At 37.9% G+C, this 26,929-nt stretch overlaps 1 protein-coding gene across 4 annotated transcripts in view; it reads right to left on the bottom strand.

Moving 5' to 3' along the window:
- Positions 1 to 26,929, bottom strand: part of SPATS2L (spermatogenesis associated serine rich 2 like) — a 172,804-nt gene that overhangs the window by 36,824 nt on the left and 109,051 nt on the right. For 2 of the 4 annotated variants that reach the window (XM_054476802.2, XM_054476797.2), the window contains exons 5-8: positions 25,798 to 25,847; positions 22,763 to 23,009; positions 2,812 to 3,018; positions 1,355 to 1,490 (exon numbers count right to left, since the gene is read on the bottom strand). In XM_054476802.2, coding sequence (XP_054332777.1) covers positions 1,355 to 1,490; positions 2,812 to 3,018; positions 22,763 to 23,009; positions 25,798 to 25,847 — 640 coding nt within the window. The remainder of the gene's footprint in view (positions 1 to 1,354; positions 1,491 to 2,811; positions 3,019 to 22,762; positions 23,010 to 25,797; positions 25,848 to 26,929) is intronic. The other 2 variants (XM_054476805.2, XM_054476800.2) reach the window with 1 other exon arrangement.

Raw genomic sequence — 26,929 nt, 5'->3', positions numbered from 1 at the left:
TTTCGTTAACATCCAGATGCCATGACTGGGGTTGGGGGGAGGTAGATGAATCCTCCCCTCAGAGGGCCTCTGAGAGGCTGAATGATAACTGAAGGAGAAAGTTTTCTTTTAAGTTCCTAGTGTCTTCTGCACCCTTAGGATCTTATATGATACATAGCAGATGGTTTAAAATTCATGCATTTTAGATTAGTGGTAAGCTTAATTCTTAGTTTTACACAACTCCATAGTTTCTGCTAAAAAGCACATCAATGTCAAAGCAAGGACCTGGAATAGGAAAAGCATGCAGAAGAAGTGATCAAATTCTAGAATCACGGGAGGCCAGTGAGATATAGAGAATATGTTACATGAGCTTGGGCATGGTGGATATGTGCCAGCCTTTGGACTTTTGCTATTTCAGATGAAGCCCTCTCTCAGATCATCAGAGAGCTAAGGATTATGTAATCTGGCAGCTGTGAGGGGGTCATCTTTGCTACCACAAAGAGAGATGGTGCCTAAGAAAAGAGCCAAGAATGGACAGAGCTAGGAGACTGTGGGAGACACCAGGAGAGAGGAAGGAGAGAGGGTGAGACAAACTGAGTCCTGATAATATAATGAGGATTTACAGTCAAATTTGTCTGAAGGAAACTTCTGTAATTTTCATGTATATCAGCCAATAAATTCTCTTTTTTCTTTAACTTCTGTGACTTGATTTCTGCCACTTCAAACTGAAAGAGACCTAACTGATACGCTGAGAACACTTTTCTACTGTTAATAACTAAACCTTTATTAACAGATATATCATTTCAATTGTGGATATGAGCAAATATACAGGGTTCAAACATTTTCCATCAAAATCAGTAGCAGGGAAGGGCAAGGCAGGACCAAAACCATATTGATGCACCATGTTTAAATTCTAGTCTTAAAGATACCCAAGAATGGGATTCTGTTGCTAAGTTTATGTGAGATGTTTCTGAATTTCATTAAGGGAATTCTTCTTATTTTATAATTATAGTGCTGGAAAATATTTTGTTTTCCTAGTAGTATTCATGATATTAGCCTTCCAGGGATTTGTCAAAAATACTATTGTTTGAGGTTTTATTCTTCGTTGAGGTTTTGTTTTACATCATTCATACAGTTTTGGGCCAACTTCAAACTCCAGTGAATTATGTCTATCAGGTTTCTTTTTATTCAAATACTTTATCTTCTTTTTTATTCCCAAGATACATGCTACTGCCTGCAGGGCTTAACAAAATCTGCTGGAGAGTTATTCTGTGATGTTTATGTATTAAATAAACAACATTTTCCATCTGATACTTTTACCTGTTGGAACAGCTCAAGCATCACAAATTTATAGTTCCTACATTGAATCACTCACCAGTTGTGTAATTCAGCAAAGGCAGCTTTGATCTTCTTCACGGAACTATCCACTTCTTCCTTGATCATGACGCGATATCTAGTTAGAGAAACGGTGCAGCGTTGCAAATCCTTCACTGATTTCTCAATATTTGGGCCTAAAATTGATGTCAAAAAATATATTATTAACTTGAGCATTTTATCCTTTGTTTGTAAGCTAAATGACAAAACAAAGCAATTAGCCCACCAAGAAAAAGGGTCTCATCTTTTGTCTAGTAAAAGTTCCATCAGGAGAATGTTTGTAACCCAGTGTGGGTGGTTTGTGTGGCACCTGAGGCTGTTATGATTTCACCAGTGGGGTCTCTGGCTGGGCCATCTGGGGTACGCTTGTCTCCTGCACTCTTTGGAAGGAGGCTGTCATCATTATGTTCTATCACAAACTGCAGCGCCTTAGAATCTGATACGTCTAAAGACCATTTGTGCTGCTGGCTCTCTCTATAAACACCACTTTGCGTGGTTAAAAGCCAGTAGGGCTTTTGGAAGAGGAAACTGACACAGAGACTGGGAGAGGTACAAATGAGCTAGAGAGAGGATGGGGCATCAGTGCCAGGTACGCTGGCACTGGCCCCATCATCCGAAGCCAGGCCTGTAATTAGAGCAGCAGCATTGAAAGCAGCTCTATGGGTGCCCATCTCACGTGATTTCCTGCAACTGTCACCAGGGTCTACAGATATTGCATCACAAATAGGCAGATTGTACTTATCACAATCAGGCCATGTTTGGTAGAAGAAATCCCCCTCAAGAAAAGTGAGAAAGTAGATCAAACAAAGCCAAGGAAATCAGATACAACTGAGGCTGAATGAAAAGAATAGTATTTAATCTTCTGGGAATCAGAAAGGAAGTGATTTTCATTTTTAATACCAGTTACGTATCAAGTATATCCAAGCTCAGAAAAATCATAAAAATCCAGCATGTCAAATATAAAACCCTCTTTCAATGTTACATTGTGTGTAAATTCTAACACAGAACTGAATTTACAATAGGAAGACCATATCTGAAGAACATATACCAGCCTCCAGACTCATCTTTGTTCAATGCAAGTCAAGCAATTGTGTATCAGGGAAACATGAGTCCCTTTTAGCAGTTACATTTTTAAAAGAGCTCCTGAATGAGCACTTGCTTTATAAGATATTAGGATAGAAGGTACTTGTGGTGCAAGTTTATCCATGCCTACAACAAGAAGAATGGTCTCAGAGGGGCAGAGAAAGGAGATGTAATTCTAGTTAAATATTCAAGACCTTTGATTACATGGGAGGAATCACATCTGCCTTTCCATCTATGTGGGTCACAGAAAAAAAAATGCAATTTCATGTGCATCTCTCTTCACTAAGCAGCATCTTTTGGAAAGTTCTGTCACTCTGGCACTTTTCTGTATGTGCAAAATATGTTGAATCATTTGTGCAAAAGAAATCACTTTACCTCTTTTCTTTGCCAACTCATCTGGCTTTACTTCAAGATGAGCTGCAGGGGTATTGGACTTAACAGGAGATGTTTTTGCCTTAGGCTTGCTTGGGTTACAAGGCTGCTCAGCTGACCACTGTAGGCCATCTGACCTCTCTGTTGTTCCATGTATAGGTTTGGGGTTCCCATCTAAGGATAGTTTCTGTTGCAGTAGTCTGTTGCCTTCTGTAAGAAAACACCAAATAATGACTGTGAAGTGATAAACTAAAAACACTGATGATAAAGTGATGGAAGATGCCAAGAGTTTTGTTTTTGTTTACATGTTGGCAATAATGCCTTTCATTGCAAACAGTCAAGAAACTGTTTTAAAAGAATCCCCAGAAGATTAGAGGGTGTACTAGAAGAGCCTTGTATTTTGAGTAGGAACACCTGGGCATGTTTTGGCTCTGGTAATTACTTGCAGAGTGACCCTGGGCATCTCTGAGCCCTAGTTTCGTCATCCATAACTATCCAGGAAGGTTATAAAGAGGCTTATAGAAGATGAGCAGTGCCTTTTCCCCCCTGCTATTCCAGTAAAGGCTTATGAGTCTTTTAAGTACAATTTCATATTGAGGCTATCAAAATGTAGCCCTCCTATCTCCAAGTGCTACATTAATGTCTTGTGATATTTCATTCCGAATTAATGAAGGCAGAAGAGTGATTGGAGATAGAGCAAAAATGAAGTGACAATAGATACTATAATCATTGCATCTAATTTATGGAGGGCTTAAATCAGAAAACATCATCATAATATCTCAACTATGTTTAAAATCTAGGGAGTCAGATTCTCTCTGGAGATTTAACAGATGTGGCAATAAATTAGCAGCATGTTGCTTTCGGCATCTTTTAAAGGTAGGTTCCTATTTAGTTATTGCTGGAATGAATTAAATGGCACGTTAGTGGCCTGAAAAGGAAATGTATCACCCTTAACATCTTACTTACTACCAGAGAAAGTTTTGGGTGTGAGAAAAGGGAAGCCAGTGTGCTTTTGAAGTCCGGGTTCTTGTAGAAAGCTTGATGAGTGCAGTTTGGATCTGGGAGAACCAAGTTCTGGTATTCCTTATGTCCTGGGTGACCCTGTGGGAATGTCTTCACTTGTCTGGCTGACTGGCTTGCACTCAAACAGAACACAGTCATCTTTGTAAAGCCCAGCCTTTTCAGATAGTCACCCGTGCCCTGCTTCTCTCTACTCCCATGGTACCTTGCTTTACTTAAAACCATGGTACCATGGTTTTATGTTTTAACACAAGGCTTCCGTATCTGCCCCTCACCCCTGCCTTGCAGAGGCTGCAACCTTCCCAAGGGCAAACACTGAGTTCAATTCTGTTTTGAAGCCCTAGTACTTGTGTCTGGCTCGATGGCTTTCTGTAGAATTATGATCGAATTAAAGTACATTCGAAACAATTTCATAGAAAAAAATAAAACACAATGAATATCTTACCTGACACAGTCACAGAGACTACACTTGAAAAAATACAAAGGAATATGATCTAGGTCCTAGTCAATTTGATTTTAGACATTAGTCCATTCATGATCAATATAATTAGACTTCAGTTGAATCCATCATTCATAGCTTACATATCAAGAAAGCACAACATACTTTTTATGAGCTGAATAAATACCCTTAAAAATTTACTCACAGTACACAAAATGTTCAGCAAAGGTAGTAAACAAAGTACATAAGTACTGAAAACAGCATTTCCTCCAGTAATAAAACAGATTCAAATGGTAGTATGCAATTTTATCCTTAGTGATATTAAGGTAGAACTTCACTATAAAGCACTGGCTGTCAAACTTCAGTGTGAAATGAGTTTCCCTTGGTACTTATTACACATGCAAGTTCCTGAACACCATTTCTAGAGATTCCAGTTCAGCTGTGGGCCCAGGCTTCTCCTCCCCAGGTGATTCTGTTGGAGTGGAGATGGGTGGTACCAGCCACCCTGAGAAACCCTACTGTAAAAGATTAAAAAACTAATTTTATGTTGAGTCTATGAACATTTGTGTTAAAACAATGACACGTCCAAACTGTGTCATTTTGTAGTGGTACTTGTAGAGAGGTAGTGACACCTCTCTAAATCCCAGTTGAGAGGCAGTCTGGATGAGATACTATAAATTGAGAATCCTGGGTTAGGCTGTTTTTGCATTGCTGTAAGGGAATACTTGAGCCTGGGTAATTTTTAAAGAAAAGAGGTTTATTTGGTTCATGGTTCTGTAGCTGTACAAGAAGCACGATGCCAACATCTGCTCAGCTTCTGGTGAGGGCCTCGGGAAGCTTACAATCATGGCAGAAGAGGACTGGGAGCCAGCATACCACACGGTGAGAATGGGAGCAAGAGAGTGAGGGGAGAGGCACCACATACGTTTAAACAAGCAGATCTCACATGAAGTAACTGAGCAAGAACTCGCTTATCACCAAGGGGATGGTGTTAAACCATTCATGAGGGATCTGCCCCCATGATCCAGTCACCTCCTACTGGGCCTTACCTTTGACACTGGGAATCACATTTCAACATGAGATCTGGAGGGGACAAACATTCAAACCATATCAAATTTAAAACACAGATCTTCGTGTGTAGTGTCATAAAGAGATCATATTCCTGAAAATAAGGGGATTTATAGTATAACTTAATGGAAACAATGACCTTAGAGCAGAGGGAAAAAATTATTGTAATGAAATGCAAAAGAATTTTAAATGGAAGCCAAGCATGCAAATGAGCATAGGCTCATTAACCTAGAGCTGAAAACATTTTATTTGTGTATCAGATAACTGATATGTGGTCTACTGGTTCGTTTCAAAATTCCCCATCAGATATCAATTGAGAAATGTGAGTAGAGATATTTTTTTAGGTCCTCAAAAGCTGTCTCATTACTAGTGAAATCATTGAACATTAAAATCTTCAAGACCACTTGTACATATTTGCATATATGCATGTATGTATGACATGCATGTATGTCTTGTTCATCATTACTGCATGTGTTTGATATCTTGCAGATACATAATAAATACTGAATGAATGTATCAGCGTTACTTTAGTACAGCTCTGTCTTCAAATATAGTAAAACTCTGGGACTCTTGCAGATGAAAACTGGTGGAGGGTTATAGAGCTATAACAGAAAGTCACTGTATCCAGTGACTTTCCTCTAACATTATAGTCCAGAAATACCATCAGCTCTCCATTTATCTGGAGTCCACTTGTAAACTTCAACAGGTTGTAGCTCAATGGGGGCTGATTCACATATAAGCCTCCAGTGTCCAGTAAGGTAGCCACTGGCCACATGTGGCTGTTGAACACTGGAAATGTGGCTTGTCCAAATTGAGATGTGCAGTAAGTGTAATATATATGCTGAAATGTGAAGATTTAGTACAAAACATTTAAAATATTTCTTTAATAATTTAAAAAAGATTGACATGTCAAAATGATATTTTTGATACATTAAGTTATATAAAATATATTACCCAATTTAATTCACCTGTTTACACTTTTTAACTGTGGCTACCAGAAAATATAAAATTATATACATAGTATGTGTTAAATTTCTGTTGGATAACACTAATAGGATACACAAGGAGTGTGAGAGTTTTGATCTTCAGTGTGTAATCACTACTAATTTATATTCTAGAAAAGGGTATTTGTTTTTAGTGAAGCCTTAAAATATCCTCTGCAATTTCTTCATGAGAAAAGTGGTGACAGGGTGATGTATGTCTTGTTCATCATTACTGTATGTGCTTGGTATCTCGTAGATACATAATAAATACTGAACGAATGAATCAGTGTTACTTCAGTGCTATGCATGCCTACGGCCCTTCCAATTGTAGGGAGCCTCGTTTGATATGAGTCTCTGGCTGTGTCTTTATCTAATATTCATCAAATACTTGAACCACAGTAGCCGTATCTTGGAAAGAAAAGTTATCTCTGGAAACACCCCATCTGCCTGGATTTCAATAAAAATTGTATACATTTTAATTTAATCCTTGTCCATGTATCTAAAAATGGCTCCTAGAAGTTTGTGTCTTTGAATTTAACTATTACTTGAGCATTCCTCTTATTAAAAACACTTATCAAATCCCAATTTTGTATATATACACAAATGGCACATAATGTCCTGGGTATCACGTTGGTTTCTGATTCAAGGATTCAACAGACACATATGGAGAGTGCACACTGTATCAGCTCTGGTTTATTAATAGGCAATAAATGAGAAATAGACTGATCTTAATAACTAGTATGTAAAATGTGAAAAAATAATGGAAGAGGATACCAGAGTAAATCTGAATTGACCTTTCCCATTGAATTGTCTTGGTACCTTTGTTAAACATTAATTGACAATATGCGTGACTATTTCTGGACTGTATTCTGTTCCACCGATCTAGTTGCCAGTTCTCACACTCACCATCACACTGTCCTAGTTACTGTAACTGCTTTACTCCTCTTTTTCAAGATTGTTTTGACTATCTTAGGTCCTTTGCATTTTAATATAAATTTAAGAATCAATTTGCCTATTTCAACAAAAAATATGGTGAGATTTTCATTGGACTTGTGTTGAATCTATAAAGCAATTTGGGGATAAGCAGTATCTGAACAATACTGAGTCTTTTGACCCTCGACATGACATACTATGCCATTTATTTAGATTCTAATTTGCTTTAGCATCATTTTACAGTTCTTAGAGTCTTGTGCATCTACAGTCAAATTTATTCCTAGGTATTTTAGAATTTTTATGTTATTGTTTATGGCATTTTTAAAAATTTCAATTCCAAAATGTTGGTTGCTAGAGTTCAGGAATACAAATGCTTTTTAATATACTGAACTTATATCTAGCGACCTGGCTAATTTCCTTATTAGTTCTGGCAGCTTTATTTTTTTTTTTTGGTAGATTTCTTAAGATTTTCTTTCTACAAACACAATGATGACAGTGGTAATGAAGTCTAACTTCTTCTTTTCCAATTGTTCCTTACCTTATTTATTTGTCTTATTAATCCTAGCTACAAAGCAGAATGAGCATCCCTGCATTGTTCTGGGTCTTAGGGAAATTGCATTCAGTATTTTATCAAGCATTACACAGCTGTAGAGTTTCCGTATATTTATTAGACTCTAGAAGTTCTCTTGTATTCCTTCTTTGCTGACAGTTTTTATTTTGTCAAGTGAATTTTTTATTTTACACACTGAGATGATCATATTATTGTTCTCTTTTATTTTATTAATAATATTATGTTGATTTTTTTAATGTTAAACTGATGTTGAGTTCCTGAAATTATTAACCACACCTACTTGTTCATGGAGTATTATCCTTTTATATATTGTTTACTTCACTTGTTAATGTTTTGTTGAGGATTTTTGCTTCTTTATTCATTAATAATATTGTTCTGTAATTTTCTTTTCTTGTAATGACTTTGTCAGGTTTTGATACGAGTTATGCTGACCTCATAAAATGAGTTGGGAAGTATTCCTTCTTTCTATTTTCTGAAACTGTTTAAGATTGCAATTATATTTATTCCTCAAATGTTCATGGGAATTCACTAAGGAAGTCATCTGGGCCTGGAAATTTTAATTATGAATTTCCTTGATAAGCACAGTGTTACTCAGATTTTCTGTTTCTTCTTGTGTGTTTTGGTAAGTTGCGTTTTTTAAGAATTTGTCCATTTCATTTAAGTTGTTGGATTTATTGGCATAAAGTTGTTTATAACATCCTGTTGTTAGCTTTTAAACAAATGAAGTCAGGGTTAATTTTATTCTTGATATTGGAAATTGGTTTATTATATTTTCATTATGATTCAGTTCAAAATTTTTCTCATATCTTTTGTGAAATTTTCTTTTTGGCTAATGGATTGTTTAGAAGATTTTTAAATTAATTTTTAAATGTTCAGAGATTTTCTAGTTATCTTATTGCTACTGTTAATTCAATTCTACTGTGTTCAGACACCATACTGTTAAGATGGTGTTTTAAAATTTGAAACTTGTTTTATGGTCCAGCAACTGGCCTATTTTAATGTAAATGCCATGTTCTCCTGAAATTATTGGGTATGTTGTCCTATAAATATCAATTGGCTCAAGTTGGTTGATAGTATTGTTCAAATCATCTATGTTCTTACTGATTTTTAGTCTGTATGTTCTATCAGTTACTAAGAACATGATATTAAGATCTACAACTGCTGTGGATTTGGATTTGTCACTTTCTTTAGTTCTATATATTGCTGCTTCATGGATCTGAAATCATTAGATGCACATACATTTAGAGGTGTTATGTCTTTTTGATCAATCAAACAACATATTACTATGAAATGACCCTTGGATATGAGGCTTGTTGTTTTTCATCAAATTTGGATAAACTGTGTCCATTTTTTCTTCATAGCTTCCTCCTTCTCCCTGTCAAATTTCCTCTTTGCTCTCCTGAGACTCCAATTACACCTATGTGAGACTGCCTGATACTGTGCCTTAAGTTACTGAGGCTCTGGCTTTGTTTTATTCTTTTACTTTTTTTCTCTCTGTTCAGTTTGCATAGTTTCTTTTGACTTGTCTTTAAGTTCACTCATCCTTTCTTCTTCATCGTCTGAACTGTTGCTAAGCACACCTGATGACTTAAATTTTCTTTTTCTTCATCCATTATATCCATCTTTTTTTTTTCCGTAAAATTCTTAACATATTTTTAATTAGCAATCCTTGTCTGCTAATTCCAACTTCTGTGTTGTCAATGGGTCTGTTTCTAATGACTAATCTTTCTCTTCATTATAGGTCACATTTTCCTGCTCCTTCCCGTGTCTAATTAATTTTTAAAATTGGACACTGACCATTTTGGATGATGCATTGAGAAACTCTAGATCTTCTTCTTTTCCTTTAAAGGGTTTTGACTTTTGTTCTAACAGGTGACTAATGTACTTGCAGATCACTGCCCACCCTCTTCCTCCCTTTTTGCCTTGAGGATAAATGTTAGGCAGCTAAAAGAACAAGTTGGGGGATGGAAGAGATGGTAAGGGGATAGTAGACTGTTCCTTAAAATACCTTCATTTAATTCCTCTGCTTTATACTCGTCTTCTTGAGCTTGCCTTCCATCCCATGTGCTGACTCCGAACCCAGGGCTCCCCCAGTTTCTGCAGGGCAATCATCTTCCTCCCCACCAAAGCTCCTCCCTCTGTATTCTATGCTGCAGCATCCGATTCATCAATAAAGCCCCTTCCATCTACTTCCCTTCTTGTAGAAACTGATACCCTTTTCTCATTTTTTTCAGTATTGTGGATTTCTACATTTAAAAATTTCTTTACTATAATTTAAGGGAATTTGTTATGAAGTCAATACAAATTCATGCCTTTCTTTCTCTTGAAAAGTTCTTGATGTGCTTTGTCAAATTATTTTTCAGTCAAGTTGTACCATTTACACTCAGCTGCAGTGCCTGCAATTGTTCTCACATTTAACTCTTGCCAACAGTGAAAACTATCAACTTACTGGTTATCTTAGTATCAACTTATGTACTTTACTTGTTCTTAATTTGATTTATTTTATACAATAAATGAATTGTGCTGGTTGTTTTTGTTAGCAGTGCCAAAGAAAACAAACCCTCCTCTTGGGGGAAATATATAAACTTGGATTCAAAAGTTTTCATTATGTATGTACAGCCATGTATGTATTCAATTTGAAACTTTCTGAAAAAGATTGTTTTCTCTTTAGCTTTTACTTTTTAGTGAAAGCTTGATATACTTACAAGTAGACTGAAGAAAGAATTCAAATCTAACTTTAAGAATTCAAATCTAACTGTAAGGAATGTATTAAACATAGAATAGTTATAAAATTATTATTTTAACCCTTGAGTTAAGATGGTTTCATTGTCTCCTATATACAGGTAATTGCAGCAAAGCATATCATCTGATCTTGAGTAAGTATTGTAAAGTAGTTGTATTTGGAAGAAATTGATAAAGAAACAAAGCATAACTTTGTTGTTATAAAATTATGTCTAAAATTGCTAATGTCTATGTTACTTAAAGCATGTTACCATTCTTTAAAAAGTACTTATGTGAATGTGATGATGTTTTATGATACTTGATACCTGATAATACAATTGGTAGTTCTTTGGTAATTGATCTTTGTGTTCTTACATATTTACAAAAGAAGAAATATAAATGGAAAAGAAACCTCTTAAAAAGTTCCATCCCTCTACCAATCAGTTTTAAAAGTAAAAACAATGAGATTAGTACAACATTTCTGGACAGTAATATATTAATAACTTAAAAACTATTCATACCCTTTGAACCCAGTAATTCTACTTCTAAGAATATATGCTAAGGAAATAATCATGGTTGTTCACACAAATCTATATACAAGAGATGTTCACTATAATATTGTTTATAAAGCCAAACAACGGAGGCCGGGCGCGATGGCTCATGCCTGTAATCCTAGCACTTTGGGAAGCCAAGGCGGGTGGATCACCTGAGGTCAGGAGTTCGAGACCAGCCTGGCCAAAATGGCAAAACTCCATCTCTACTGAAAATACAAAAATTGGCTGGAAGTGGTGGCAGGTGCCTGTAATCCCAGCTACTTGGGAAGCTGAGGCACGAGAATCACTTGAACCTGGGAGGCAGAGGTTGCGGTGAGCCGAGATCATGTCACTGCACTCCAGCCTGGGTGACAGCACAAGACTCTGTCTCAAAAAAAAAAAAAAAGGAAACAATTCACACGGACAACAGTTTGGGAACAATTAAAAGAAATATGGCACATTCATAAAAATACAATGCAGATATTTAAATCACGTTTTTAAAGAACATTTAATGATATGAAGTAATGTTCATAATCTCATGTTAAGTAAAAAACAGAACACAAAGGTTCACAGGCCGTTTAATATCATTTAAAAAAATCTACATATCTGTGCATTTTAAAAATTCTGAAATAAAATTTAACAGTGGTTGTTTCTGGGAGGTAGGATTGTTTCCTTTTTTTCCCTCAAACCTTACTGAATTTTCAAATTTCCTCAATTAGTGTAAAGTCTTTTTAAACCCAGAAACACAAAATCCATGATTATCTTTAAAAAGCAACATAGCAACTTACAAAAATTTAATTATCTTTAAAAAGCAACATAGCAACTTACAAAAATTTAATTAACCTACACGTCTCCATGTATTTTATCATTAATAATTCAACAGAGATCATGAGAAAGGATTGTGTGAGTGCCCATCTTTGTTCCAGGCCCCAGAAATACAATGGTAATGAAAGACAGATGTGGTCTCTGTCTCCACAGAACTTGCACTTTAATAGGAAGTTGTGTAAATCAAACCACCATACAAACAAATGAAAGACTGCAACTGTGGTGTTAAGAAAGAAAAGCATATAGTGTTCTGAAATCTGTAACTGGCATATTTGACCTGGGGATATAAAGAAAGAATTCCCCAAGGAAGTAACACCTAAGGTGAGATCTGAATGATCTCATCTGAAATCACATGAAATAACTAGTTGAAAAGAGTGGGAAATTGTACTCCAAGCAGTGATTACATTTGTAGAGGAGAAAGCATTGTGTGCCAGTTACCAAGTTATAGTGTCTCTTGGCTCCAGATCTACTCTTCTTGCCCTACTTTGTGATACTGGAGCTGGACCCTGTAAGCAATTCTCTTTTGCCAGCTAGTAGAATGTTAACTTTTGATGACAGCAGATGGCAATAAAGTGACCCTGCAAGGCCATAAGAACAGGAGTATATCTCTCTTTGGGGTTCTGGATTTCTATTATTATTAATTATTATTATTCACAGGAACCCAGCAGCCATGCAGAGGAGCTCCAACCTACATCCTCGTGCCATGTTCCTTTCCCCATCTCCCGCCACTGTCAGTGGCTTTGAGCAGCTCCAATCCATCTACACCCTCTGGCAATGGCAGCCTCTTAACAGAAGAGCTCAGTCCATGCCCTTTGACAAGCTTCTTCACCACCACAAGGCCACACGTTCCTCTGGTAGCCACACACCTTCTTTGATCAGGTCAGAATCTCAGTCTTGGCTTGGGGGCCTCCCCTAGTCCTTAGTTCCTTTATTGTCTCATTTTCTTCAGTATAGATATAGTAACTGCTCTCATGCTAAATGTGGACACCTTATGGTCCTCATTTACCCCTTCTAGTAGTTAGTAACCTCCTACTGTTTTAATTAACAATGCTTTACATTACATTTCTCCTATTCAAATAACCAGTATGGTTCCTATCTCCTGACTTGATCTTGACTGATACACATGGCCAGTATGAGGGCCCAAACAGAGACCAGCATAGCTAAAGTAGAAAAAGCAAGAACGAATGTGCCATGCAAGGAGGGTGGAGTGGGACACAGGGGCCAGACTATGCTGGGCTTACAGGACAGGGTAAGTCTTCTTGTCTTTATCGTAAGAGGTCAGATTTGTGTTTTGAAAAGATTACAGGATAGAGAATGATTTACAAAGGAACAAGGGTAAGTGCTAGGAGATTAATGAGTGGACTATTGCTGCAGTGCAGGCAAGTAAGAATGGTAGTTTTGGTGGGAAGGCAGGGGAAGAGACTGAGCAATGAATGAATTCTAGAAATACATGGAAATGAAAACCAACAGGAAATGCGGATAGATTGGAAATGGGGAATGAGAAAGAGGGAGATGTCATGACTGATGACTAGATATCTGGTTTGCACAATTGGATACGTGGTGCACTAGGATCGGGAACACTAAAAGAGAGCCACGACCGGGAAGGGAGATGATGAGTTTGTTTTGAGCATGCTGTTGAAGTGCTTTGAAATATCAAAGTGAAAAAGTCAAAGAAGAGTCTGGAGTTCAGAGTGTAGCCGGAACTAGGAAGATGAGTTTCGTGAGTCATCTTACATAATTAAAGCTAGAGTATGGCTGAAATAATCTAAGGAGAGTGTGTAGCTTTATATGATGAAGGACTTGAGATCAAACAAGCCCTGGGGAGCTTCAGCAATTTAACAGCCAGGTAAAGAAGAATGACCTCCAAAGGGAACAGAGAGGAAGCAGTAAAGACAGAGGGACACAATCAGGAGAGTGTCATGTCATAAAAACCACAGGGAAAGGATAGAGTTGTTAAGGATAGAGTGGTCAACAATGCTGAATACTGCTAAAGGGAAAAAATAAAGTAAAGATTAAAAAAACGATGGCTAGATTCAACAACATGGAGGCCATTGCTAAACTTACCTATAACAGCTTACCTAGAGCAGTTTATTTGGAGAGATGGGGCTGAAAGCCATAACAATGAGGTGATGAGTGAGAGGGAGGTGAAGAGTGGAGACAAGGAGTAAAGGTAACTCTCTGAAGATGTTACAGAATAATGGTCTAGTGATGAAGCCTCAAGAAAACTCCTCTTTTTTTTGAGACACGGTCTCGCTCTGTCACCCAGGCTGGAGTGCAATGGTGTGATCATGGCTCACTGCAGCCTTGACCCCCAGCTCAAGTGATCCTCCCACCTTAGCCTCCCGAGCAGCTGGGACTACAGGCATTTGCTACCATGCTCAGCTAATTTTTGTATTTTTTGTAGAGATGGGGTTTGCCATGTTGCCCAGGCTAAGAAAACCATTCTCTCATAATTATTATATACTTTGATTTGCAAGTTTCATCATTCTTCTATCTTTATATGACAGGGTAATAAACAAAAATTTGGGGAAACAATAACTTTGGAACAGAGACCAAAATAGACAGGTTTATGCAGCAGACATAATGTCAGTTCTGCCTTCTCATAATGTCTTTATCAAATACAGATAGACTTTATTATTTCATTCAAATCCTATGAAGCTTGATGAGCTCAGAGGGCATAAAGGTGGTAACTTTCCGACTGGAATAATATCTTTAGTTTTATTTACATTCACTGTCTTTACAAGATCTCATATGTCGTTAATACCTTAATAGGTTTAATATATATGTATATTATTATATATAATAATACATGTATATTATATGTATGTATATGTATGTAATATATATGTATATGTATAACTTGATTTTTTCCACTGTCTTATTTCTCTGCAAAACAGGTTTAATTCTTATTGCATTAAAAAAAACTTTTTTTAGTTTTTAATTTTTGTGGGTACATAGTAGGTTTATATATTTATGGGGTGCTTGAGATATTTTGAAATAGGTATACAATGCATACTAATCACATCAGAGGAAACAGAGTTTCCATCTTATTGCATTTTAATAGAAACAGTTAAATCTTTGTTTAAAAATCTTAAAAAAAATTTTGAAAGCCTTTTGATCTTTGTAAGTAGTACATTCCATTTAATTAAGTCCATTTGTAACTGAAATCACCATAACAAGGAGTGGGTGGGAAGTTATAAAGGTATCAGCTATTCAGAGATGAGTAGTTTTGTGTTTTTGCTGTACAGTTGCAGCAAAAATACTCTTGAATGAGAAAGAGAAGAGAGCCCAGGTGACCGAAAAATACCTGAGGGGTTTTATGTTTCCTGTGCCCTCCTATCACTACATCCTGGGTCTGTCTCTTTCTGCTTTATCATACATAAAGAAAGGAAGCAGAGCTCTAAGTCACTGCAAATGCAATCTAAGATACCAACTTACTTGAAGCTGAGGTTGAGACTGAGAATAACACAACTGTAAATGGGAATTAATACCAAGTATTTAAATTAAAGCTGAGTGAGAATAGTAATTATGTGCTTTAAAATATAAACTTTATTTTTATTTTTTATTTTTTTGAGGCAGGGTCTTGCTTTGTTGCACAGGCTGGGGTACAGTGGTGTGATCATGGCTTACTGCAGCCTTGACCTCCTGGGCTCAAGTGATCCTCTCACCTCAGCCTCACAAGTAGCTGGGAGTATAGGCATGGGCCACCACACCCTGCTAATTTTTAAGTTTTTTTTAGAGCCAACTCTCACAATGTTGCCCAGCCTGGTCTTGAACTCCTGGGCTCAAGTGATCCTCCTGCCTTGGCCTCCCAAAGTGCTGGGATTACAGGCATGAGCCACTGTGCCTGACCAAAATATAAACTTCAAAAATGCATGCTCATATGATAGTACTTAACATCAGTTATATATATGTTAATAGAGTATTAGATCTTTAATAACAAAAAATAGTAAAGGCCGAGGTGGGCAGATCACAAGGTCAGGAGATTGAGACCATCCTGGCTAACACAGTGAAACCCCGTCTCTACTAAAAGTACAAAAAATTAGCTGGGTATAGTGGCATGTGCCTGTAGTCCCAGCTACTTGGGAGGCTGAGGCAGGAGAATCGCTTGAACCCGGGAGACAGAGGTTGCAGTGAGCTGAGATTGCGCCACTGCACTCCAGCCTGGGTAACAGAGTGAGACTCCATCTCAAAAAAAAAAAAAAAAAAGTAAAAACCTATAGTTATAATTCTATAAGGGCTTCAGCTAAGGTACTTAATAAAAGTTTAGATAAAACACTGGCTGTTCAGACCACTGTTAAGTTGGCATGAGAGAACCTGAATTGAAGCACTGGGATCTTAGCTTCAATGTCTCCAGACACTTACGTCACAGCGGGACCTTCTATGGAATTGCTGCACACATGCACTCCCCAGCTGCCCTTCTACACGCTGCCTTTATAACATTTATTACAATCTAGAATTATATTGGTAACTCAGTTGTATTCTGGTTTATTATCTACCTCTTCTCCCCATTCCACCCACCCCAAAGAACGTAAACTCCCCAAGAGCAAAACCTTTGTTGTCTTGTCCGCTTCCTGTAGAAGAATTCCTGACACATGTTGGATGCTTAAAAATATTTACTCAATGGATAAATGAATGATAAGAGGGTTCACCCTATTCCAGATGCTGAGCTAATCACTTTACATATCTCATTTACTGCTCACCACAATATTGTAAAGTGGAGGAATGTTCTTTATTTTGCAGATGAGGAAAGTGAGATGCAGAGTGGTTAACCTGTCCAGGGTCACACACCTCATAAGTGATGAGGCCAAGATTTGAAATCAAACATGTCTAATGCTAAAGCCCTGGTTCTTAGCTGTGATATTGTATTGCTTCCATTTGAGAGCTGGCACTTGCTGAAATCTTAGATACACACATTTGACTTTTACTATTAAAGTTCTAAGCTGGCTGCTTTCTTTTTGTTGATCTTTGCTAATCCTCTGTCCAATATAGGGCTTAGAGAAGCAGGGGAGGTAATCTTGAGGCCAGGACCAACAGCAACATAAAAAAATCTGCTTGAACAACCTGTGGGGAACCGCCTACCACAACAATACTGTGAAATGGTGGTGAGGTGTTTTTGTTGTTGTTTGTTACAGGAAGCACAAATGAGGGGAGGGCAACTAACATTCTAAAGGCACAGGACCCTTTCTCTCACCTATGGTTCAGTTCACTTGAGGATGAGAAAGCAGCTCTGTGCAGGTGCTGCGCCCAAGCACGGAATTTGCATCGCAAAGGTAAAAATGACAGGGCTGTTCCTGCTTTGTGGTACAGGGCAGGCTGTACAGTCCGCTCATGAAGGTCAGCAAGCATGGCATGGAGCCTTCTGTTCCAAGGAACAGGGACTGAAGACTTGGTTTCCCGGGATGCTTTACACGAGGAGGCAACATAAAGGACGGCTGCTGGGTCAGCAACAGGAGCTCAAGAGAGGGAAAGCCCTGCCCCAGAGTTTATCTCTGGGAAGCTGCTGATGGCCCACAGTCCTGCTCCTGGAATTCCTATTCAATGGGAATTGTGTCCAGTGGGGTAAAGACAAGAGAGGAATCTGAATTCCTATTCTGGCCTAAGCGGAGACAAGTAAATGCTATACATTTTAACTTATGAACCTCAGGAAACACAGGGCAGGAGGAACATTTGGGAAAATTAGACCCTAAGGTCAAAATGTGCTTTAGACATTTAGATAGGGTCTTAGAAAAAAGTATTATCCTTGGCACTACTTTTAGTAAAATAATTTTGTTTGTTTGTTTTTGTTTTTGAGATAGGGATTTGCCCTGTACCCCAGGCTAGAGTGCAGTGGCGCAATCATAGCTCACTGCAGCCTCAAAACTCCTGGGCTCAAAGGATTTTCCCACCTCAACCTCCCAAGCAGCTGGGACTACAGGTATGAGCCACCATACCAAGCTAATTTTTCTTTTTTTAAAAGAGATAAGAGCTCACTATGTTGCCCAGGCTGGTCTCAAACTCCTGGCCTCAAGTAATCTTCCCACCTCAGCCTCTGAAAGTGCTGGGATTACAGGTGTGAGCCACTGCGCCCGCTCGGCAAAAATAAATCTTGATCTACTCTTTGCCTGATTTTGTATTTGAGCCCAGGATGATTTTGATTAGATTATATAAAAGATCCAATTTGAGCTGTTATTAAAAATTCTCAGATACAGAAAAAAACTACTCTCAGGCTTAAAACATACTCCTAAACTTCTAAACTATCTGCTGACACACAGCATTGTCCCACTTGACAGTGCTATATTTACAGCCTAAAATGATGATGCTTTTGGTGGTGATTTTTCATGTAGGAAGTCACACTAACACCCCTGAGCCACCTGCATATATCTTAAAGCTAACTTTTCCCCTACCAAAAAATGATTCTGTTTAAGACTTTTAAAAAGAGAGATCCTGAATGTCAAGGTGTTATAAAAAGATAAAACACGCATCCCACATGTTCACAGCCTCCTGCCCAGTGGGGCATTCAGGGCAGGCTTTGTTGAGCTAGTTCCATTATTGGAGGGCTTGATAAATGCTCCACTATAGTAGCCTGGCGATTTCTTTTAGGCTTATGCTGTGAACTCACTCAAGCACAGAATATCATTATGTGGCTTTGTTATTGTGACTTTTTTCTAATTTTTCAATTACACATTTTTTTTTAGGAGTTAGGGAATCCATGGTTTTAGCAGTAACTCTCCACTACCTGATAAAATTACATGGATTTGAGTCAGCCTTTTGCAAACTACAGAGAGTTCAAGAGGGTTATCCTCTCAGCTTCTCAATCAAGGAGCCTTGGTTTCTTCAGTTATAAAGTGGGGAGCCAGGATTAAAGTTTTACTCTCATCCCGTCTAGTTCCAACATTCTACTCAAAATGGGGTGCAGAGTGTCTACAGCCTAACACTCACCTGTAGAATACCTGTTAAAGCTCTTGTGATTGCCAGTAGATTGAGCAAGCATTTTAAAGCCATTAGATAGTTTTGGCATCAACTTTCTGATGAACCTTCATAATTTGAAGGCAGGAAAATCTAACTACAATAGTCCTCCCTTATTCACAGTTTCAGTAACCCATGGTCAACTGCGGTCCAAACATAGCAAACAGAAAATTCCAGAAATAAACAACTCATTAAGTTTTCAGTTTCATACTGTTCTGAGTAATGTGATGAAATCTTGTGCCATCTCACTCTGTCCTACCCAGGATGTGGTCATGCCTTTGTCCAGAGTATCCATGCCATACACGATACCTGCCCACTCGTCACTTTAGTGGCTGTCTTGGTGATCAGAGTATCATCACATCTCATCATGCAGGCATTTTATCATCTCACATCATCACAATAAGGATGTTTATGGTGCAATAAGATATTTTGAGAGAGAGAGCAAGAAAGAGGCCAGTATATTGCTATAATTGTTCTATTTATTATTGGTTATTTTTAATCTCTTATTGTGCCTAATTTATAAATTAAACTTTAGCATAGTATAGTATAGTACAGGAAAAAAACAGTGTACATGATTTCAGGCATCCACGAGGGGTCCTGGAACCTATCTTCCAAGGAAAAGGGCAGATTACTATAGCTAAAAACTCATTTTAAAATTTACAATCATAACAAGTAGGCTGCTAATGAAGTTAAGGGCCAAGAAGGAGAATTTGCTTCCTTTTGCAAAAACATCTACTAACCTTCCATTACCATAATTTCTTCCTCTTCCTCTTTTTTTTTTTTTTGAGAGGTTTCACTCTGCTGTCCAGGCTGGAGTGCAGTGGCATGATCACAGTTCACTGCAGCCTCAACCTCCTGGGCTCAGGTGATTCTCCCACCTCAGCCTCCCAGGTAGCTGGGAGTACAGGCATGCACCACCAGGCCCAGCTAATTTTTGTATTATTTGTAGAGATGGGGTTTTGCCATGTTGCCCAGGCTGGTCTTGGACTCCTGGGCTCAAACAATCCTCCCGCCTCAGCCTCCCAAAGCACTGGGATGACAAGTGTGAGTCACCACGCCTGGCTCATTTATTCTTTAACAGAAAAATTTATTGCACAGACATTTGTAATGAATCAGTAACATTAACAAATAATACTAACACACCTCAATGCCTTCATGCTATACTTACAAAACAGAAGGGTGAATGGGATCACTGTGCAAGAAATAATTCTTCACAGAAAGTTTCATGTTAGGGTTTCCAAAAGCCCCCTTGTACCCACTCCCCTGGTGGGCACTTAACTTTCAAGGCAGCTGTCCACTGGGAAGGGAGGCACTTCTATATTGCATTTGCTTTAATATCATATACTTGATAGAGTTACTGACATTGTTTTACAAAGAAGGTATAAATTATAAGTAAATGAAAATATATATATGCTAAGCTTTTAGTCTATGATTGATATCAAAATGGCAGCTTGAGTAATTAGATTTTGAAAGTAATTCATGTGAAAGCAATAACAAGTAAAGGTGGGAATCTGCCACTCGATTATTTAATTTCTTTCTCTTGCTCTGACTACAAATGAAAACAGTCTCAAAATTGTAGGCACAGTGAAAATTGAATTTAAAAAATCCCCGGAGAATTCAGATTCAAAATGAAATAGGTTATTTTTGTTGTTGTCATTGTTTGGTTTTAGGAAACCATCATGAAGTAAGTAAGGATGATATGAGTTTCGGCACTATTAGTGGAGTTGTTAGCAAATGTGTTTCTGGAAGAAAATTTATGCTTTGTGAGCAATTTAAGAACTTACTAAGTATTACAGAGTGTGCCAGTTATTTAATGCCTTCTCATTGCCACCCTGATTTGGTACATGTCACCATTTGCTTTTCTGTTTGCACCTCCATCTCTTCTGGTAGTCTGAACTTTTCTTAGGCATGGATGTGTCTTACTCTTTTGGTTTGTCAGAGGACAGCAGTGTGTCATATACAGCAGATGTGCAATACCTGAGGGTACTCAGTAAAGTTATCCTTACTTCTCTCTAACCCTCCAAATCCTTTTTACCACCTCAGTTCTATTGGTCCTTTAATACCCAATGCTCCCAGGAAATCTCCCAGGATCACTCAGTTGGATACTGCACCTCTCTTCCCCAAACCTTAAACTCACCAGTGAACCTAAAGCCTTCTCTTCAAGGATATCAGAACGTGATTCCATCAGGGCCTAGACCATATCATATCCTTCTCTGAATCTACTGTGGCATCTAGCACAGTGCTCTGAATATAACGGGAGTTTAAAACACCACTGATGCTACAAACTCAGGATTTTATAACTAGAAGGACTTTGGGGGTCAACTAGTGTAGTGGTTCTCATCAAAGGATCTACCACCTTTTAGGAGGCATTCTGAAAAACTGAGGGGGCATTTTTAAAAATTAGCAAAATGATTGTGTGTGTGTGTTGGCAGTGGGGTTGGGGGGCAGGATGCTAGATGACTTGCAATCCTGGGAATGTCATACATAACAAAGAATTAACCTGTGTCCTGAACTTTCTCATCTTCTCCTGGACATTCATGATTGTTAAAAATATATATATATATAATTATGTGAGTCTAGACAGTTTTACTACGGATTTCCAACATTTGCTTGGATTTCCAAGATTCAACTATTGCATAAATTAAAGGAAGATGGTACTTTATGATGTTTAGAACTTGACTGAGAATTTTTGGCCATATGGAAAACCACATCAGCAGCCATGGTATTAGAGCTGACACCCATTACCCTAAATTGGACTGCATTTGTAGCAGGTGCATTCACAGTGATTCCATGTTATATACAAATATACTTATGGAGCTCTTACTGTACATGTCAAATGTAAAAAAACAGTATCCACAATATCCAGCTGACTACTGCCTTACTTCATTTAATTGCAAAGTGATTCATTATAAGTGGGTGTAAAAATCTGGCCTCTTTATTGAGCTTTCTATTTTAGTTTTTCCTGAATTTCTTATATTTTTATTTATTGAAATTCTGTTTCTAGGTAGGTTATATTATGCATGAATTCTATTTTAGTCATTCCTGAATTTCTTATATTTTTATTTACTGAAATTCTGTTTCTAGGTAGGTTATATTATGCATGAGTTTTATTTTAACATTTGTTCTAAAAATGGGGCATTGGGTCAGACAGTATTGAGAAGCACTGATCTAGTAGATTCCAATGCAGTTTCCTTATTTTTCAGAAAGGAAATGGGACCCTAGAGTAGATGATGTGCCCAAAGTCAAACAGTGGATTAGGAAGTGGCCTTTTGAAGATTAATAAATATATAGCTATAGCACAAATAATTAATGTTCCAGATTCTAACACCCTGGAAGATTATGTTCTGTCACATCATATAAAAAATACCAGCAGTTAAAATAATTTGGTCCGCCCTTTCTAAAAGAAAACATTGAATAACATTTCTTTTTGTCATCAATTATTCCTTCATTACCCCAGGTGAATTCTAGCAAAGGTGTCTATATAGAACATTTCTTTAAACTGGAATTTCCATTAAAAAAGACCTCTTACTGGCTAAGTGTGGTGGCTCATGTCTGTAATCCCAGCACTTTGGGATGCCAAGGCAGGATTGCTTGAGTCCAGGAGTTCAAGGCTGCAGCTGCAGTGAGCTATGACCACACCACTGCACTCTAGCCTTGCACAGCAAGACCCAGACTCAAAAAAAAAAAAAAAAAAAAAAATCCTCTGACTTGGTGTAGAGCTAGATTGAGCATTTATTCTCTGCCCTGTTACATTCCCCTTCACCCCCTATCCTGGCTTCAGGAAGGCTGAATTGTACACACTGCAGAAAAACAACCTTCCATTTTCAACAATATCAACAGTAGCCCCAATGAGCTCCCTTTGTGCTCTTTTCATCTATGCCTTCCTAAGCAATTTTACTTAAGCATGACTGACCTGTGACCCCACGAAGTGCCTTTGAAGGTTCCTCAAGTATTGAGATCTTTTTCTCACGAGGGATAAGGGCTGGTTTTTCGTTAGCAGAATCCGTGGACGAGCTGTCCTTCTCACAGCCATTCATGGGGCCGTTTTGAATCTGTGGTGGCTGTGGCTGCAGGGGCCCTGACTCAGGCCTCTCCACCTTGTCTTTAGCATCTTTGTTGCCTTGATGCTGCTTGGACTTGCTTCTTTTTCTTTTATTGTTCTAGAATGAGAAACAAATGAGAACATAATATTCAACTCAGACTCTTGAAATATAAGGTGAATCTGAGAGATGAAAATAAGATACGCTATCTTTTTTGGTTCCTGGCTCTTCTTATAGACTGGATGAAGAATATTTACATCTTTATTAACCACCCAAGTTAATTTAAGTATCTTCTCTCTTATAGTAAGTTGTATAAACTTTCACCTCATAAACACAATAAAAAAGATTCCAGTAAAAGGAAGAAAAAAACAACAAGGAATGGCTTAAATAGTTGACATATTATTTGAGCAACTTGAGGCTCTATAGTAAAATCTTGTGATAACCATCCTGAAAAAACTTGATTTCAGTTATCCTGCCATTGGGGAGTAGCTCTCATCTCAAAGTGGTGAATGCTGGGGAGGCAAGGAGGCCACTAAGGTTCCCGTCTGCTGGGCAGAAGGAGAGGTAAAGGGGAGGACTACTAGGGAAAAGGCAGGCAACTTCTTCTTGTAAAATGAGGACACAGAATGTAGGTCCTTAAAGTCCAGGTTGGGTCTCTGAAATAGAAACCAGTCAACCAGGAGATTCCTGGAATTGCTGTCATTGTCTAGGAAGTCCCAGGTAGCCACAGGATCCATAATCATCCCCATGATTATTTATTTATTTAACAAGGTCTCACTCTGGCTCTGTCGCCCAGGCTGGAATGCAGTTGCGTGATCACGGCTCACTGCAGCTTCAACCTCCTGGGCACAAGCAATCCTCCTACCTCAGCCCCCTGAGTAGCTGTTACTACAGGCATGCACCACCACATGCAGCTATTTTTTAAAATTTTTTGTAGATACAGGGTCTCCCTATGTTGCTCAAGCTGGTCTCAAACTTCTGGGGTCAAGTGATTCTCCTGCCTCTCTGCCTCCCAAAGTGCTGAGATTACAGGCATGAGCCACTGCGCCCTGCCATCCCATGAATATTTCAGCTGGAGCAGACAACAGCTTCAAGGTAATGCCAAAGTGATATAAGTCCCCCTTTTCCGGTGAGAAAGCCCCTGGACCTCTCGGCTGCTAGCTGAACAGCATTACAAGGCTTCATTTTATTTCCTTTGAAATAAAACCACCCTGCATTTTATACAACTGAAATTGTTTAGACCCCCCCCAATATCACAACAGTCTAAAATGCAGAGTTTTACTATATCTCTCTTAAAATGTTCTAATGGTGAATACATAAGAATATCAAGAAAATTAAGAAGATGTTGTTCCTAATTATGTTATATGTTTGACTTGATGTTGCTTTGTACCCAGTTGATAACTCAGCGTACTGAACAAGCAGTATGTTACCAGCCCCAGCCAATGGGAACAGACGCCGACCCATAAGAAAGACCCTGTCCCACCTGCTGAATGAGTGAGTGCCAGCTGAACATTAGCCTGGCTTCATTCTTCAACACATTTAGAAAAGAAGTAAAAAGAAACTGTTTTTTCTTCTCAATTCTCCTCCCTGCTCTTTTCCTTTGGAACCACAATCATGCCCCAGTAAATGCTTTCCTAGGTGAGAGGTGTATGTCCCAGGTTGAAGGCAAGGCCAGTGGCACTTATTCCCACTAAACACCCACAGCAGCTTCTGGCTCTCAAGCCTCACATCTACTTGGCTGGGAGACCATTTTCCTTTTCAACCTCCAGGAGGAAGACTCAGTAATGAGCTGGGTCTGCAGCTGCTGTCTGCTCTTTTTTTCACATCAGAAAAATCTAATACCCAAACCACACATTTGAAATTTTTCTATGTAAGTCTAAATACTGCCTTTCAATCACTTGCAAATCATGTTCATCTCACACACAGGCCTGGGAAGCTATGATTAAAGATAAGCAGAGATTGTCAAAGATGGTGGCATACAAAGGTTAAAAAAAAAAAACTCATAATTTTCCTACTCTACATGAAACTAGGAGGAGAAAAACGGAAAGGATGATTCCTGTAATTTCAGTAATCTTCGGGTTTTATGAAAGTAATACTGTGTTATTGTTTGTTCAGAACCTGTTTTGCAGGCCTGTGATCTTCCCCCACGGGGAAGGGTAGACTGGCGTACTATATCCTGGGAAATCCGAAACACAAGGCCTTGCTGTGTCATAGCAGAAATGAGTGGAACAGTTACTTTGAAAGGAGCGGCACACTTTTGCTAGTGTGTATGCACAGACGCATCTCACGAGCTCCCAGAAATCCCAGGCCCTTTGTGACTCGACAAGAAAGCAAACCAGTTTGAATGGGACACAGTAAAATCCCCTTCCCTTTGTTCTCAAAGAGCAGTACGCCAGTGTTCAAGAAGGCCCCTTACTATGGTTCTAAGGCATTTTCTTTTCTTCTTCTTTTGTTAATGATCTACCTTAGAATTCGGCCAAAAAAGCATCTCAGGGCAGCCTTGGACAGATTCTTTCAGGTGGAAAAACATGTGAAAATATATTTAGAGGTTTTCAAGTATCTTTAAAATACTCCTTAATTTTTTTGTTTGTGCTACAGGATACGTTCAGGCAAGTTAATGTTTTGAATCCTTTGAACTCTCCAGCTGGGCTCCCCTTTATACTTAAAAAAGAGAACAACTCTGGGACTTCTTAAGCACACCTGGTTGTTAAAAACACTGAGTAGAAAATAAGGGCATTACTAGTGAGAGTATCTGGTAATTTCCGAGAGTCATGAATTTGGAAGCTTTCTGGGTGTATATATTAACATATTTGAAAGAAGCAAAAAATTGGCAGCCTTGTTAAAATGATAACAACCATGAAGGTTTTGATTGAAGATGTTACCAATTTACAATCAATATGAATCTTACCTTCTTTTTTCCTGTCATATTCCATTCTTTTAGAACTTGAATTGCACTGCCTAGATAAAGACAAAGAATCTTCAACAAATATTCACATCATAAAACACCACACAAAATTCATCTCTGTCTTTCCATCTTGGTAGCAGCTTTTTTTTTTTTTTTGGCTTTTTCATTTGTTTTGATACATCCTATCTTAATAAAAATGCCAGTTTCATTTTTTATTTCCCAGATTTTCATTTAATTCACTGTATGATCTTGGTTTTATCAAAATATTAAGCCTCACTACATGAAGCTTACTTTTTTATCATTATATTGTCTTACGGAAAATGAAATATATCTTGAGAATTTTCTAGCAGCTTTGTTGCCATAGGTAGAATTAAAATTATTCTGTTTGATATATGAATAAAAATACCTATAATCTTCTGAACCAAATATGGGATTCTGAATATTATTAACAATGTGAATCGCAGCTTTCTGTTTGGCCATTCTTTCTCTTTGTCTGTCCCTATTCATATGTTCACATCTTGCAGGGGGATGAGGAAGACATATTACAATGATATTAGTTTCTCTAGAGTTAGCATGGATAGAGATGGGATGTGGTCTACAAGGCTTCTACCTTGAAACCAAAAAAAGTTCATTAAGTGAAAAGTTGGGCCCCAGGTTCTGTCCATCCCATTCACATATATCAGTAGAAATGCACTGACTCAGAGAAGACACCTAATTAAATTATATTCAAATTATATTAAATTATATATAAATTAAATGCCTAATTAAATTACAAGACATTAAAAAATGTTTTATCGCTGGCCAGCTGCAATCCATGTTTCTGCATAGTCTAACAAAGTTCATTCATTCATTCCAACTGTGCTGAAGGTAGTTTCAATAACAAGTTATTGGTAATGAGGATATCAGTTGTTTTCAAATAAATAGGCACAGTATTTCTAAAAGAGAGTAGCTCTTTTAAGTGTATTCTTTTAACAATTTTAAGCATTCTCATGCAATCTAAATATACTAATAGCTCTCTACAAGGATTATGTTGGCTAAACAAAGATAAATTTCAGGCTGGTCTTTATAATAAATTTCAAATTAGTAGGGTCCTAATTATTGAGTCTACTGTCACTGTTAGATAAGCAGAAGGCCA

The sequence above is a fragment of the Pongo pygmaeus genome, chromosome 11 (assembly GCF_028885625.2).
Source record: "Pongo pygmaeus isolate AG05252 chromosome 11, NHGRI_mPonPyg2-v2.0_pri, whole genome shotgun sequence".
NCBI classification, from domain to species: Eukaryota; Metazoa; Chordata; class Mammalia; order Primates; family Hominidae; genus Pongo; species Pongo pygmaeus.
Note: the sequence above shows the minus strand (reverse complement) of the source record. Positions and strands in the feature narration are given on the sequence as shown.